The sequence below is a fragment of the Typopeltis vanoorti genome, chromosome 9, assembly GCF_054136105.1.
Source record: "Typopeltis vanoorti isolate ZY-2024b chromosome 9, IOZ_Tvanoo_1.0, whole genome shotgun sequence".
Taxonomy (NCBI): Eukaryota; Metazoa; Arthropoda; class Arachnida; order Uropygi; family Thelyphonidae; genus Typopeltis; species Typopeltis vanoorti.
The window spans coordinates 84716791-84733419 of record NC_143557.1 but is presented as its reverse complement, the minus strand read 5'-3'; the positions used below and the strand labels follow the sequence as shown (position 1 = coordinate 84733419).

General features: G+C 33.7%; 1 protein-coding gene across 1 annotated transcript in view; it reads right to left on the bottom strand.

Annotated features, from left to right (window-relative positions):
- Window positions 1-16629, bottom strand: part of vir (VIR_N domain-containing protein) — a 630458-nt gene that overhangs the window by 337801 nt on the left and 276028 nt on the right. Inside the window, exons 17-18 of the mRNA XM_090397685.1 lie at window positions 10450-10567; window positions 762-917 (exon numbers count right to left, since the gene is read on the bottom strand). Of these exons, the coding sequence (XP_090253811.1) occupies window positions 762-917; window positions 10450-10567 (274 nt within the window). The remainder of the gene's footprint in view (window positions 1-761; window positions 918-10449; window positions 10568-16629) is intronic.

The window sequence follows — 16629 nt, the reverse complement described above, 5'->3', positions numbered from 1 at the left end:
AGCATTGTAATGCCAGCATACCAGCAAATAATCTAATATGAACAAGAGTTGTGTCAATATCTTTTCAATTTCTCACCAGTCTCGACAGGCCTAAACTGAATACATATGAGAGATAGTGGTCTAGTTACTAATGGTATAGCAACTATGGCTATAATGTGCCAAGTGAATTGTATAAAATTGAAATTCACCATTTCCTGGATATTATGAAATTTCATATTAGATTCATAATTTCCTGGCTATTTCATAGTATACTATGAGAATCAAACAAGAAGTGTCACTACCAGTTTCCTATCAAAATTCTTCTATTACTTGTCAGGAGATATATGATTCAGCTGATATTATCATCTTCTGCCATTATAAGTGGCAGACAAGAAGTCATTTTTTTATGCAAGTTTAATGAACCTGGCTTAAATGAAAGATTGTTCTATGAACTATTTTAGTGAACTGTTATGCAATATGAACTAGAATATGCAGCTCAAAAATGAACTCCCAAATACTAAATTCTATTAAATTCCATCCAATCAGAGCAGAGGCACTGCTCTCTCTCTCTCTCTCTCTCTTCCTCTCTCATATTTATCAAATTTAGTATTAGTTTAACATTAGTGACTTCTGAAAAGTAGTCTTAGAAAGTACTCTACAACTCTGTTACTTATTGTTGGTATTCATTACAAGTTTTAAAAATAATACAAAGGCTTTTTTGGCAATGACAATGAGTCTTAATTAAAATGAAACACTTGAATAATAATTCAATAATTATTTACCTGTCATTTCCACAAAAGGTAAGAGGGCTTTCAAATTTTCATCACTACTAAGAACATTAACAACAGAATTTCTTCCTAATGAAGAAAATATCATAGTATACAAGTGATGTAAAGCAGATACTATTTCTGGATCATCAAGTTCATGTTTTAGACCATCTGAAATTGGAAAAAAAGAAGGAACAGTTTATACCAATTTCAAAATTACATGGGAATTTTTTCTTTAATAATAAGTGGCATGGCACATATCCATATATAAAAAAATACTACCTGGATTAAAAATTCTGATGTTTAATGCATTGATTTCATATATAGCAGTTATGCTATATAAAGATTTTTATATGAACATTCTCTCATTTGAATACAGTATAAACTTAGAATAAAGTATGAAATTTTGCTATCAAGACCAACTAACATTCTACAATCTCAAAACTATACAAACAGGATATATCCAATGATAAATAATAAACTAATATCCAAGCATATAATGCTTATTTTAACTGATAATACTGCCTGGATAACATAGGTATAATAAGATGAGTTTTGAGAAATTAAATTCTTAATTTATTATTACCAGATTATTTTATTGTTAGAATCTAAAACTAGCTCATTAATGGGATGGTAATGCACAATATAACTTCTCCTGGTCAAATCAACTACACTTTTGTGTAGTATGATGTTTCCAGAAACAGCTCAGATGAAGTGAATAATACCACACTTAAAAGCATATCTTCTTAAATGGAGGATTTGCTAACTAAATCACTAAGCGCAGTAAATGATTCCAGAGCAGGGTATCCAATTTCTGTCATATGCAGTATGGGTGACAGCCTTGTTCAGCACACCCTCAACACCATAATTAAAAAGAGAGCCAGCACCTCCTCCATTCAAGACTACTACAGCAGTAAATCAGTTTCTGCAGTTCAGCCAACAGTTGGTCCTGTGTACAGACAGTACTGTCTGTATGAGAAGAGTGAGCTTCATGTAGAAACATAAAATCCAGTCTAAAAGAAAAAATACATTAACAGACTGTTCTTTCTATCACTCACTCACATTATAGTACTGTCACATTATAGGTCTTGCAGCTTCTCATGTGGGACTGATATATATATAAATTATGCAACTATAAATGGTCTGATTTGAATCATAACTGAAATGACTCAATAAACTTTAATAACAATTCCAAATACCAAATGCCATTAAATTCCATCTAGCAATCATTTTTGTCAATTGTGTACAAACTGAATCTAATATTTGTGCATTTCCCAAAATGCACCTTAAAACAGTAGATAACAAACAAGTATAGAGTATAGGAAGTTGCCTAAATTGAAAATCAGAGTCAAAAGAAAAAAAATAATATGTGCCCTTTAGTTATAAAGACCAGAGTTTGATTCAGGCTGCTGATGACTGAAGACAAATAAAACCAGCCACAGAACATATGAAAGGGACAATCATGACTATTAGGGAGTACAATGAACCCATCTATAGATTAACAGACTATCTGTATCTTCTATCAGATTGCAAGCGGTTTAATGGAAACCTGGACAGTGTTATGTAAATGAACTTTTGGGGGGAGGGGTACCTAAGGAGTTCACATAAAAACTGAATATCTACCTGTTATCTGTAAAAGCAAGCAACAAAGTTGATATGATACGTATGATGAATCCTGTAGTGTGGTAGAAACCTCTGACTTTTTTTTTAAAGTGTATAAAAATGAACATTAGCTATCTTAGTGCTGAGAATGTTTAAATGATTTCAATTTTAAGAAAATGCCTCATGATCAAATTGGACGTTAATTTAAAAACTTATTTCATATTCATTTAGCCATTCTGTATACAATATACAATATTATCATTTGCATTATTAGCTTTTGTTGATAGGTTTACTTATGTACTTACTGAAAACTATTTGCATTCTATGTGCTTTTTCTTCAATAAATGAAAATATCAAAAGAAGGTCAAAAATATCGTTAGCATCCAGGAATGTGTTAGCAGAGCTAATCTCAGGTGGTATGGTCACTTAAACAGAATGGGAGAGGAAAGATTAGCAAAAGAAGTGTTCTCTGTCAGGTTGACAGGAAAAAGACCAAGACATAGATGGATTGACAGTAAAAAGTGCCTTAGAAGACAGAAATATAAGATCTGATAATGTTGGGGTCTTGACAGATAACAGATTGATTTGGAGGAAAATTGTTGATAGGAAGTTAGTAATGATGTAAGTTCTTCGTGTAGTACTATAATAATATCCTGTACATCCCTTGAGGGTACATGTCAGGAATTTGATGATGAATGATACAAAAAAAATTATTTGTGCTATAAGTTTATTATGTAATGATATTCATTACAAAAACAAATGACTATGTACATGCCTATGGAAGATAATCATACTGCTAATGCATCTTTGGCACCTATGCAACTTGTGGTCCTTGATCATATAAGATACAGGTCAATAATTGTATATATAATGTATAATCACTATTTTATTTAGATTTGAAAGAAAATCACTGTAAAAAAATATTTATGGTCTATACTTAGAAGAACTGATTATGAAAAGATCAAGAATGTTGGGATGACAGAGAGGAGTATACAAGGGGGGGGGGGGAGGTCTGAAAAGTTCTCGGCCTAACAATGAAAAAACAAATTCATAATTTCAAAATTATTTTTATTTTTCAACTTAAGACTAATACATTAATTCCAGCGATGCTCCAGCGCCATTATCCCGTCCCTGCAGTGGTTCTCAGTAAGATCTGCAAAATACCCCTCTACAGCTGCAATCACCTTTTGATTCAAAGAAAAACGCTGACCAGCGAGGAAAGGTTTTAGTTTTGGGAAGAGACAGAAGTCAGTGAGAGACAAATCTGGGGAATAGGGTGGATGTTCCAACAATTCATAGTGTAGATGATCCCTTAATTTTCCCAATGGCAAAACACCTTTGTGGGCAGGTGCATTGTCCTGATGAAAGATAATTTTTTTATTTCTGCAAACCAGGTCTTTTCTCACAAATTTTTTCGACTAGTCTGATTAAAAGATCAGAATAATATTCCTGGGTTATTGTTTTACCCTTTTCAAGATAATTAATAAATAAAATGCCTTTAGCATCCCAAAACACCGATGCCAACACCTTTCCTGCTGAATTGAACCGACTTTGTCTTCTTTGGCACTGAACAACAGGCTTCTGTCCACTGTTCTGACTGCTGTTTGGATTCTGGTGTGTAATGGTGAATCCAGGTCTCATCCATAGCAATAAATCAACACACAAAATCAGTTTTATTCTTGTTAAAATGGTACAAGCACTATTTAGAGATTTTCATGCAAGTGCGCTTTTGATCTGCTGCGAGCAAGTGCACCACCCATCTTGTGCAAAGCTTTTTCATTTGCAATTCTTCATGCAAAATATATCCTACACATTCTTTTGAAATGCCTATAGTCTCAGTAATTTCATGCATTTTGACTCTCCGATCATCCAATACCATATCATTCACTTGATCAATGATTTCTGGTGTTGTTACACTTTTTGGATATCCTTCACGTGGATCATCTTCAAGGCTGGTACAGCCACGTTTAAACTCGGCAGCCCATTTCTTAATTGTTGAAAACGAAGGAGAAGAGTGCCCATAAATCTTTATGAACTTCGAATGAATTGCTTTTGGAGTTAAAACCTTCTTTTACAAAGAATTTTATAACGGCACAATACTCAATTTTATTCATTTCAAGGGATACAGACAACACTTTTGCTTCAGACAGCTGTATAAAACAAACTACTTGATAGAATAACTTGCAATTTCACATGGATGCATATGACAGATGTACCAACTTAGAAAAATAAAAAAATCTCTTGCCGATAGTGTTGCCATCCATGGTCGAGGCCCAGAACTTTTCAGACCACCCTCGTAGTGTATTCTGGTTATAGATCACTTGCATCAGTTCACTGCTTACAACAAACACTTCATTTCTTTTCAAGTATCGCCAGTGGAATTTGAAGAAAGTAAGAACTGTAGAGGTCAAACTCACAAGAAAGTTGATTTCACTGTTTGGGTATTTACATTAATTTTCAGAATCATTTGTAAAGCAGTAAAGACAGCAGATGAATGTAACTGAATGGGACAAGGAAATTTGAAATAGAGAAGGTCAAAAACAGAGGATTCCATCCAGATTTGGCACACTCTATAATGGGGCATATCAGCTCATATGAAAGCACAGCTGTAAGAAAGAAGGAACCAAAGTGTACACTGGTGGTTGAGGTTGACATTTGAAGCTCAGTCAGAAACAGGAGGTCATATCTGAATGTCCGTAAGCAGCATGTGCATTATTTATGTTTGGGTTTATGCCAAAAATGCTGGTGAAGTGAATGTGGAATTGATTCTTGTTTTTTGTAATTTTTTGAGAGTTTTTTTTAAGTGCAGTAAACTATGATTGTTATTCAATGCATGTTCATTTTGGTGATTAACTGAAAGAAAGCAAGGACATGCAGTGGGTAAAATGCTCTTCTACATGTTCTTTGTACAGGAAGAACCTAATTTTTTACCATATGGTGGATGTGATAGTGTTCCCCTCCCACCTTGAGAAATATCCCAGAAGCATTATATGCCAGCCAGTATGGAAGCCTCCTGATATATTGCCATCAGGTTCAATCAGACATACAGCAGCAGCAGCAGTTAACAGTTTCACTAGTTGGCTGCCAGATTCAGGAATGGTGGAGAATTTACATCTCCATGGAATGTTTGACATACTCTTGAAAAGGATCCCTTCCTTCCCCTTCTCCATGCAATTCACATTGCATAAGGGAAGAAATGTAATCCATGAGCCTGCTTTGAAGAAGAAACATGGTATTAGCAACTTCAGGCTTCTAACACGCAAAATAGTAGTAGTTTTCACCTGGAGATGGAGTTGTCTACTCAAATACCATGCAGACCTATTAGGCATGCATGGTATTTGCTCCATCTAGGAAGGTATTCCTTCAATTTGGGAATGTTAGCTGGGTTCATCACAGCTGCTTTTGTGTAAGCAGACTACATCACAAGAAGGTAGGGATTAACAAATCAGAGGATCAGGCTGTGTTATGTATTTCAAATGTTCATTAGTGCTCCAACATATGCTTACATGACAAAAGCAATCTTTTCTTTAAATTTTGGGAATCTGGGTTTGATTCTTGTTTTCAAACTCTTGTCTTTTTCTGCAGTAGTGTTTGTATATTTGAATTTTCACAGCTCATGAAAGCTACTAGACATTCCTTTTAAAACTTTGGGACATCCCCCCCACCACCACCCAATATGATGCTCATTTTTATCTTACTTAAAAGTAAATGGTGATCACTTCCTATTTCTATATTCAATTTATGTATATTTGTATATTCTGAACCAATGCGAAGATATCACTATCAAATCAATAATAATATACTCAATTTAAGCACATCTTTATGTTGGAGCATGGTGTGGTTACTGAAAAGGTATTGTCCTGAATAGACTTGTCATTACAGCAGTCATCACTCATGATTCAGCAGTATTTACCATTATTTTTAAATTACTTTTCTCCAAATTTTTCCTGAATCATTTCTACAAATCTGGGATTCATTTCCTACTCTACTGTCTGGCTCTCCAAGAAAACTAGTTCTTCTTGTCAACTCTCCCCTCTAATGAGTCAAAATTAATTTATTTCTTCCCTAGTAAATGGACCCTATGTAGTATAAAATAAGGCATCATTCAATTTCCCACTTTGAATTGGTCTACATCATTCTAAATGAAAATTGTTTATCAAGTTTATTTCTATATTTAATGTTGAATACTAAATCTACTTCCTCCCTTCCCTAATCACAATTACATGAATATCACATTCTGGTTACTATTTAGATGTATCTAAGTAGTTTTAGGATTCTTCATCTCAGTATCATCACTTATGTTGACACAGTATTTCTGTAATAATTCTTCAGTAATTTTTATTATAAATATTACTGCTTGATGAAATCTCTCATATTCTCATTACCATCATCAATCATCATCATCAAATTCCTGCCATGTACCCTCAAGGAGTGTACAGGATATGATAGTACTACATGAAAAAAATTACATCATTACTAACTTCCTATCTACAATTTTCCTCCAAATCAGTCTGTTACTTGTCAAGACTCCAACATTATCAGATCTTATATTTCTATCGTCTAAGGCACTTTGTACCGTATCAATCCACCTATATCTTGGTCTTCCTCTGGGTCGTTTTGCTGCCAACCTGGCAGAGAACACTTGTTTTGCTAATCTTTCCTTGCCCATTCTGTTTAAGTGACCATACCACCTGAGATTAGCTCTGCTAACGCATTCCTGGATGCTGACAATGTCAAGTTCTTTCCTAATATCCTCATTTTTAATATGATATTGCCATTGATGCCATCTGTTCACGCCTCTAATCTTTCTCAGGATTCTCATATCTGCGGTCTCTAGTCTTTGGTCAAGTTGTTTACTTCTAACCCAACTCTCAGATCCATAAGTTAAAACTGGTTTGAACACTGTCTTGTATACAGCTAATTTAGTGTTCCGACTAATTTCTCTCTTATTCCATATGAATTTATTCAATTGACTTACCACCATACCAGCTTTGCTGATTCTGTTGTCTATTTCTATATTTAATTTACCATCTTCAGTAAAAATCGTGCCTAAGTAGCTGAAATGTTTTACTTGTTCCACAGGTTCTCCATTCACAACACAGTTGACATTTTCAATGATTCTGCCTATTTTCATTGTCTTTGTCTTTTTATTGCTGATCTTCATACCATATCTATTACAACAGCTATTCAATTTAGTCAGAGAATCTTGCAGACTTGTAGCGGATTTATTTAGAAGTATAACATCATTCGCATAAAGCAAAGAGCTGACATTAGCATCTCCAATTTTGATATCATGTTTAATACCACTTTCCTTCATAATGTGATCCATATAGATAATGAATAACAGAAGGGATAATGTACATCCTTGTCTCACACCAGATTTAACATTAAACCATCTTCCTGTACTCCCTTCAATTAAAGACTAAGTATTGCTTGATATAATGCCCCACTGATACCATATAACTGTAGCGTATTCAATAGCTTCTCTCTTGGCACCTTGTCATATTACAACTTTCTACAAATCTGGGATTCGTTTCCTACTCTACTGTCTGGATCTCCAAGAAAACTAGTTCTTCTTGTCAACTATCTCCTCTAATGAGTCAAAATTAATCTTTTGACTCATTCATCTTTTCCAAATCAACAAAACTTAAATACAGATCTTTGTTATATTCCCATGCTTTCTCAACTATTTGTCGTAAAGTGAAGATCTGATCCTGACAGCCTCTATTTGGCCTGAATCCAGCTTGTTCTTCACCAAGCTTTTCTTCCACAATTCTTCTCAACCGTTTCTCAAGTATACTTGCATATATCTTGCAAGGAACACTCAGTAGGGAAATACCTCTGTAATTCTCACATTCAGTTTAATTTCCCTTTTTATATATGGGTACTATGAGAGCTCCACTCCAATCATCAGGAATTCGTCCCTCTGTCCAGGCTTTCTGAACTATGCAGTGCAGCCACTGTAAGACTCATATACCACCATACTTCAGCATTTCTGGTCGAATATCATCTACTCCTGCTGCCTTTCCACATTTCAAGCCTTTGATGGCTTTTTCTACTTCAAGTATGGATATGTATTCCTGACTGCATGCCTGGTCAGTGTTTTTTATCACTGTGCTGTCATCACTGCTTGTTTCATTTAGCAGTTTTTCAAAGTAATTACTCCATACTTCAAGGATATCTTTTTCTCCTGTTTTCATGTCACCTTTATCATCTCTAATTCCTTTTACAGCACTCTTTCCTCCATTCCTAATCTTCTTCAACAACCTCCAGAATATTTTGCCACCTTCTTGATATTTATTTTCTATATTCTTGCCAAAGTCCTCCCATGACTTTTGTTTAGCTAGTTTTACACACTGTTTAGCTTTCTTACATTTGTCTCTGTATTCTGTAAGAGTAAAAGCTGACTTATTTGCCAGGAACTTTTGATATGCTTTCTTCTTTTCCTTCACTGCCTCTTTAACTACCTGTGTCCACCAGGGAGTTCTGATTTTTTTATCCTTGCACACAACCTCACCACATGCCTCTCTGGCAGAATCAATCAATGTTTTCTTCAGAGTTTGCCAATGAATCTCCAAGGTTTGATTCTTGTTCTCAAACTCTTTCATTTTTTCTTCAGTAATCTTTATGTATTTTAGTCTACAGTTCACATCTGAGAGCTGCTCAACTTTTATTCGCTTTAAAACTTTCTTACATGTTATTCTTTTCAATATGAAATTCAATTTTATCCTGCTCAACACTAAATAGTGATCACTTCCAATTTCAAATCCTCTGTACACTCTGGTGTCCTGCACCAGGGAGAAATCATCACTATCAACAATAACATAGTCAATGAGACTTTTTTTATTCCTAGCCTCTTCTCTCCATGTGAATTTGTGCACATTTTTATGTTGGAACATGGTGTTAATAATAACCAGTCCATGTCCTGAGCCGAAATCCAACAGATAATTGCCATTATTATTAGCTTTGCTCTTTTCTCCAAATTTTCCCAAAACATTTTTGTATGTCTCACAATCATTTCCTGCTCTGCTATTTAGATCCCCAACAAGGACCAACTTTTCCTTTTTCATTGTGTCAGTTGCTTTTTCTAAAGCCTCAAAAAATTCCTCCACTTCTACCTTAGTAGAACCTTCTGTGGGACCATAGGCACAAATAAGTCTCATTGTCCAGTTCCCCATTCTAATATTTGCCCACATTACTCTACTTGAGACTGACTGCCATTCAAGAAGATTAGCCTCATATTTTGTGTTGAATACTATGGCTACTCCTTCTTTTCCTTGATTGTCATTGCCTGAATATAACATTTTGTATTTATTGCTCAGAAAGATCTCACCAGTTTTGGTCTTTTTTGTTTCAGTCACCCCTATTATGTCGATCTGGTATTCTCATTACCAGCAGTAATCAATTATAAAAACTTTTGATTATTCTCATTCTTCATTCACTTCTTATCATAGGATAGGTTGAGTCTCTAGTGAATGGTGATACTCCATTTTCTTCTGTCTCAAAGAAAATTCTTCATCATTTAATGGCACACGCATTTGTAATGGCTGTAATTTGTAGATTTCCCCTACCTTTTGATCCTTTTATCAATTTATTCATGCACTAGATGTGCAACTCTCTCTCTCTCTCTCTCTCTGGATGTATTTTGACTGGATTCTAACTGTTGTTTAATATTATCCATAATTGTGTGTATCTATCAGGTTCATATCTAACTTGTTCATTTACTCTGAATTGTGTTTTATGAATTTTCTTGTCTGAAGATATTTCATTTAAAATGCATTTTTCTTTCAGCATCTTTTCTAATTGTCCATGCCTCTGCTACAACGTGTAGTGAAATGATTATCTAAGTTATCAAAATGTTATTTTCTAATTTAATTCCTGCAGCTAATTACAATTGTTGATATTTTTAAAAGAAAGCAAACAATGTTGAATACTAAAGCTACTTCCTCCCTTCCCTAATGACAATTACAAATAATAATAATAATTGAAAGTTGACAGTGTCACTAAGATACAGTATAGCACAACTGAATACTTAAGGACAAGAATTAATGATATAAAGCAAGAAGTATTACTCTACAAAAAATCATCAAAACATAATTACCTCTTGCATGATATGCAAGAAGCATATCAACAAATTGTAGAGCCTGGAGATGATATACTAAATGCATCCCAGTTATGTGAGTTATGCTTTCTTCATTGCCTTCCTCCCTTGATTCATCCTTGCAAATAAAAAGAAAAAAACACAATTTGAGCTGTTATAATAAACATCATTCATATTGAACAATAAATCTTAAATCTAGTAAGTGTTGTCCAAAGAATAATATAGTAATATTACAATATTTACACACAATGAAGTCAAAATAATAAATTTGGGAATAATTTTATGTTGATGCATGTGTAGCCCGAGGTAATTTCCATGATGCAAGAGGCCAGTTTGTTCAAGCATACTCCCACCAATATAATACAACATTGGATATCCTATCAAGGCAAAGTGCATGAATATACATTTACTGACACTGAACTGACATCCATTTTCCCATGCCTACAATTGCAGAATGATTTGAATCACTATTCAAATTATTCTGAAAGTATTGCATATCAGCTGCATTCCTGACTAGATGTTTGACTGTAGTAACCAATCAATACTAGTTTTTTTTGGCCTCATTCCTAAGTGGTTTAATCTCTTGCACAAACAAGACTCTTCAAATCTAAAAGAAGCATGTTTTAACAACCCAGAAAAATTAACAATAGAATAAATTTCATATTATTTCCCACAATAATACCAATTAAAGTAAGAGAGTTTGTCTCTACCAGTGATTTGTATCCTAGTTACCTATAATTCTACAAATCACTAGTAGGGGCAAACCATTAAGGGTAAGACTCAGTGTCTATCATTTTTAAAAGAGGGATAAGAGTTCAATCTAATCCCTTTGCATAATGAACAGGATTTTTTTATAACTGTATGTTATAGAATTGAGTATTATTTCCATATATTTCAAAGCATGACAGTTTATAACTTTTTTTCCTCTTATCCATTACTGTTCAGTTTTATGGAATTACAATGTAATTTCTTCCATTAAACTGCTTCAGTTTAATGGAAGAAATTACTGATAATTAGTTAAAATTATAATAGAATTAACTCTTCAAATACAGAAGAAATAACACGTATTCCTATCCCTTATGTGAAAGGCATTAGTGAAGGCATAGCAAAAGTTTTAAAACCACTAAATATTTTTGTTGCCTTTCGACCAATCAGAAAAACCTCCACCTTTCTCACTTCTTCAAAGGACAAGCTTCCACATCTCAGTTATCCAGGTGTCTACCAGATTCCTTGCTCTTGTGGATTATCTTAATTTGGTCAAACAGGAAGATCTGCTTTTATTCGGCTAGAAGAACACCAGTCTTACATTCAATACCTTGAATCTGAACAGTCTGAACTTGACATCAACACTAGGCATAGAGTTCATTGGAACAAAACAAGAGTCCTTCACAAAAGTTAGTTCCTTATGGAAAGGCTTTATAAAGAAACATGTAAAACTTTACTTCGCTCTCCTAACTTAAACAGAAAACAGATCCGATGGTCTATGTCTATCCCCTTTGTGGGAGATGGAGATAGGAAAGATTAGCTGATTTATAAAGTACTAACGTTTTTAATTGTGTGTGTGTAATTTATTTATTTATTTATTTATCTTAAATAAGTTAGGAAATTTATTGACCTTTTTTAGTTATCTTACATTAGCTACTTAGGTGGTGCCTTTTGGAATTGTCAGCTATTGTTTAATTAGTTTTATACATGTACTGAAGATGCCTGTGATACTCAGGCGAAAATTCTACTAATATATATTATTTTATGAGTTAATTCCGTTATTATAATTTTAATTAATATGTCTACTCACGGTATTTCCTTACCGAAACATATAGACTGATAATTAGCATCTAAGTATCCATGCCAGGATACTTAGATGCTGATACTCATGGAAAGGCTTAGACGTTGGTTATGCATTTTCACTATATAATTTAAGGAAATTACAACGTACTAGGATATATATTAAAATAAATTTTAATATATTTCAATATTTCAGCAACGTCACGTTGCCATTTTCAAGAACTTAAGTACAAGACATGTGCACACAGGCACAACAAAACAGTAAGTGAGGAAGAAGTAGGAAGCTATTATTTCTCCTAAAGTCCTGATTGTGCCCTATAGCGGGCAATGTTGGTATTCTTGGGCGATTGGGGCTGAAGGTCTTCTGATGTAGGTTTCCCAAATTTGAGGAAGTCTCATGCAGCCAATTTGGCAGCATGAGACTAATAATAAAAATTCCTCTCTTTCCCTACTAAAACTTTTTGTGGGACCAGAGACACAAACATTTCATTTCAAAAATTTCCCATTTTGAAATTTTCCCACATCACTCTACTTGAAAGTACCTGCCATTCAAGAAGTTTATCTTTGTGTTCATTGTTCAGTACTAAAGCTATTCCCTGATCACTAATGCTTGAGTATATCATTCAGAAGTATTTCACCTTTCTTTATCTCGTTAACACCTTTTTTTTTTTACTCTCACCCATGAAAGTTTGTAAAACTACAGTACATCAGTACTGCGGGTGGAATAAAGATATTTTCTATTTTTTTTAATTACTTTTATATATTTTATTGTATTTTTATATTTATATTTTTTTAATCTTCCAAAGCAGTTTCTCTTCATGCTTATTTGGTTGTCAATGGAAAAATGGGAATAATAAAAAAAATTTAAAAATAACAAAGAAAACATTTTTAGGCAAATAAAGATGAAAAATTTCATGAAACTCTGCTCAAAAAAACAAACATGGAACTTTTTCAAGTCAGTTTTTAAATTAGATGAAGTAATAAAAAAACTGACAGAAATAACCATAGGATTTCAAGAGAACTTCAATCCCACAGCAGAACATATTAGCAAAGTAGTCAAACTGGAGGTTGAAAGGCAAAATAAGCCAATTTTGGCTAAATTGGATAGAGTAGTGGAAGCCCTGGAAAATGTTCGACAGCAAATTCCCATTGAACCTCAACCAAGGAGAAAATTTCTCACAGATGGTGGAGATCCTCCTAAATGTTTTAATTGCAACAAGATTGGTCACATCGCTAGGAATTGCTACCTTAATAAAAGAAACTACTCTGACAGCAGAAGGAACTCTAGTTTTGGACATATTTCTCACAGAACATATAATAAGTCTCAAAATTTCCCTAGATCAAGAGAGTTAATGATGAAGATTACAGGATGTGTCAAAAGTCATAATTGTAACATTCTATTTGACACAGGTTGTAACGCCTCAATCATCAGTAAGCATTATTTCCTAAAATTAAGAGATAAATTATGGAAAAATGTTACCAATTTAAGGAGACCTGTAAGAATTTCCACTCTTTCTGATTCGAGATCTACAGCATATGAAAAAGTTCGTGCACAAATTTATATACCTGGCATCAACCTCTGTGTATATCAAGATCTACTGATAATCCCTTTCTCTCCTAGCTTATATGCTCACATAATATTACGAACAAATTTTATGGAGAAGCATCACTTCTCTTGTGACTTTTCCAGAGGTCAAATATCCATAATGAATAGAAGAATACGTGCTAAAAGAAACAATAAGTCTGAATGCACAGGAACAAGGCAACTAACAAGAAGATTTTGTGTGCCTAATCAAGAAGAACAACCTAATAAAATGCAATCATCTGTGGATAAACAAACTGTGAAAAATATTGATTTAAGCTCTACTATACTTGATCAGCCTGTTATTCAACTTGACACTGACTTGACATCAAAACTTCAAGTATTTGATTCTGAGCAAGAAACATGTGCTAAGAATCAATTACCAGCTAAGATTAATTTTACTGAGGTATCAGCTTTGCATATCAGAACTAAAAATATGAGAAGAGGAAACAATTACAAGGATTTAAATAATTGCAGAAGGAAAACCAGAAGAATGGATTACCAAAATAGAAGATATGCTATTACATATGCTGATACACCACCTATGAGTTTAGAGTGAAAAATTTTTCTTTAAGGAAAAATTTTTCAAAGGAAGAGTAAGCCTTTGTTGGATTCTAATTATGTAGAAAGTAGAATAAATGTTATTTGATTCAGAATCCAACATGATTTTCCATCACAAAGGCTGCGTTTGTAAATATTATTTAATGTAAATAACGTAAATATAATTTGATATCATATAACTACCTTAATTATATCAATTATTTAATTGTTTAATCAAAGAAATGTGTTAATGGTAAATAGATTCTGTATTAATTATTATTAAGCTATTTTAGTTATTGTTATGTCAATATTATAAAAATTTGTGTTTGCAATATTAACTACGCATTTATTGAAAAGCAAATATTCTAATTATTCCTATTTGTGTATAAAGCTTAACGGTATGTAATGACTCAATGTAGTAGTATAGCCTTGTCTAACATTGGTGAGAATGTTTATGTTTGTCTGTTGTCATGGAGACGCGTGAAATAAACGAGCGCGAGTGGAACAGAGTGTGGGCTGAAGAGAGAATAAAAAAAATATATAAGAAGTAAAGAGTTGGGACGGAAACTTGGAAGTGAAAGGAAGCAGGGTGATAAAATAAAGAAGTAGAAGTAAATAAAAGCTTCTTAAGGGTAGGAGTTAAGTGGATAATTTTTATAAGTGAGCAAGAACATAACAAATTTTATAGTTAGCTGAAATTGAAATCAGCAGTAATAATAGAAGGAAAATTAAAGCTACAATCGGATAAAGTAAAAAGCTGAACATTCAAGGGAGAATTCTGAATAAACCCAGCTGATCTAGTATTGCAGCTTATTTCCGATTTGCCCTAAAAAGAACCTCACAGTGTTTTAATTAATTTATGAGTGGTAATAAGGATAGTTGAAGTGCCCTAATTGATGTCAAGAATTCTGAAGCGTAATTGATAGTGCTTTAAGTATAACTGCGGATAAGTTTTGTAGATGTGTTTTTATTCTTTAAGTGTGATAAGTAAATTCCAGAAGTTTGCTCACAACATAATAGATGTTCTAGGAACCATTTCCGGTAAGGTCTATCATAGTGAATTATTAACTTTAACTGTGGAAACCCTTCGTGATTGAGAGTTGGAGATAGGAATTGTTTGAAAGATATTTTCAGCTATTAGATCCTGTAATATTTTGAACTTATAGCATGACTGAAAAATGTGTGAAAACTAATTAGATTGGATGTTCTATTATATTCATTTAAGTGTAAAAACTTTATAACCCAGAAGCTAAGAAGGTGTATGTGAAGACTTGGAAGATTGTGCTAATGTAATTGACTTGACTTAATGTTTGACTTATTTCTATTGTTTAAAATTAGAAGTAAAATTTGTGTAAGTGTTATTTGACCTATATTAAATGCTTTATTTGTTAACCTAACTGTTGTATTTGCCTGAAATTCTTTTTACTGCACCGTTCACAAAAATTCGAATCTAGCGGGAATCCCAAAGAGAGAAAATAAATACTTCGGCCTGAATGAATGAAAAGACTGCTGACTAATTTTGAATTGATCCTACTAATTCATATAGACTTATCTAAGGATAGAGTGGCGCAGTATAATAGAAATTTCTCTACCCTTAGATCAGTCATCAATTTAAAATTAGTTTTCCTTTATTTTAAGAAAGTGACTTTTAACAAGATGGCGGATTCGAACATCAAGAGAGCCAACGTCACGACACCGGGCAACTCGTTGCAAACGTGGAGCAAGCTAACATCACTCCTATCTCCCATAATGCAAAACACATCTCCTTGCAGATATGTATAATGTTATGCATTAAGGGAAGGGCTACTACACAGACTAGTTTCGACCTTTATTGAGGTCTCTTCAGTGGGAGCCAGGGCCAAGTGGAGATACCAGGCAGAAGCATTAGCAAGATCATCTCTACCTATAGGAGTTGCCAAATGGTGTGCCACCTTTTTATTAAATTACTCTGGATTTAGAGAAAGATGTTGGAAGTTTATTTTTCACTTGGTTAGACTATAATAAATTTAGTTTAATCCAAGTGTGAGCAAACAAAGTTTGCGCTGAAAGTATCTTCAGGACTGGGGTAAGGTGGTACAACACTGGGAAACTCATTGCAAAGAACTTTTATTATAGTCTAACCAAGTGAAAAATAAACATTCAACATCTTTCTCTAAATCCAGAGTAATTTAATAAAAAGATGGCACATTGTTTGGCAACTCCTATAGGTAGAGATGACCTTGCTAATGCTTCTGCCTGGTATCTCCACTTGGGCCTGGCTCCCACTGAAGAGA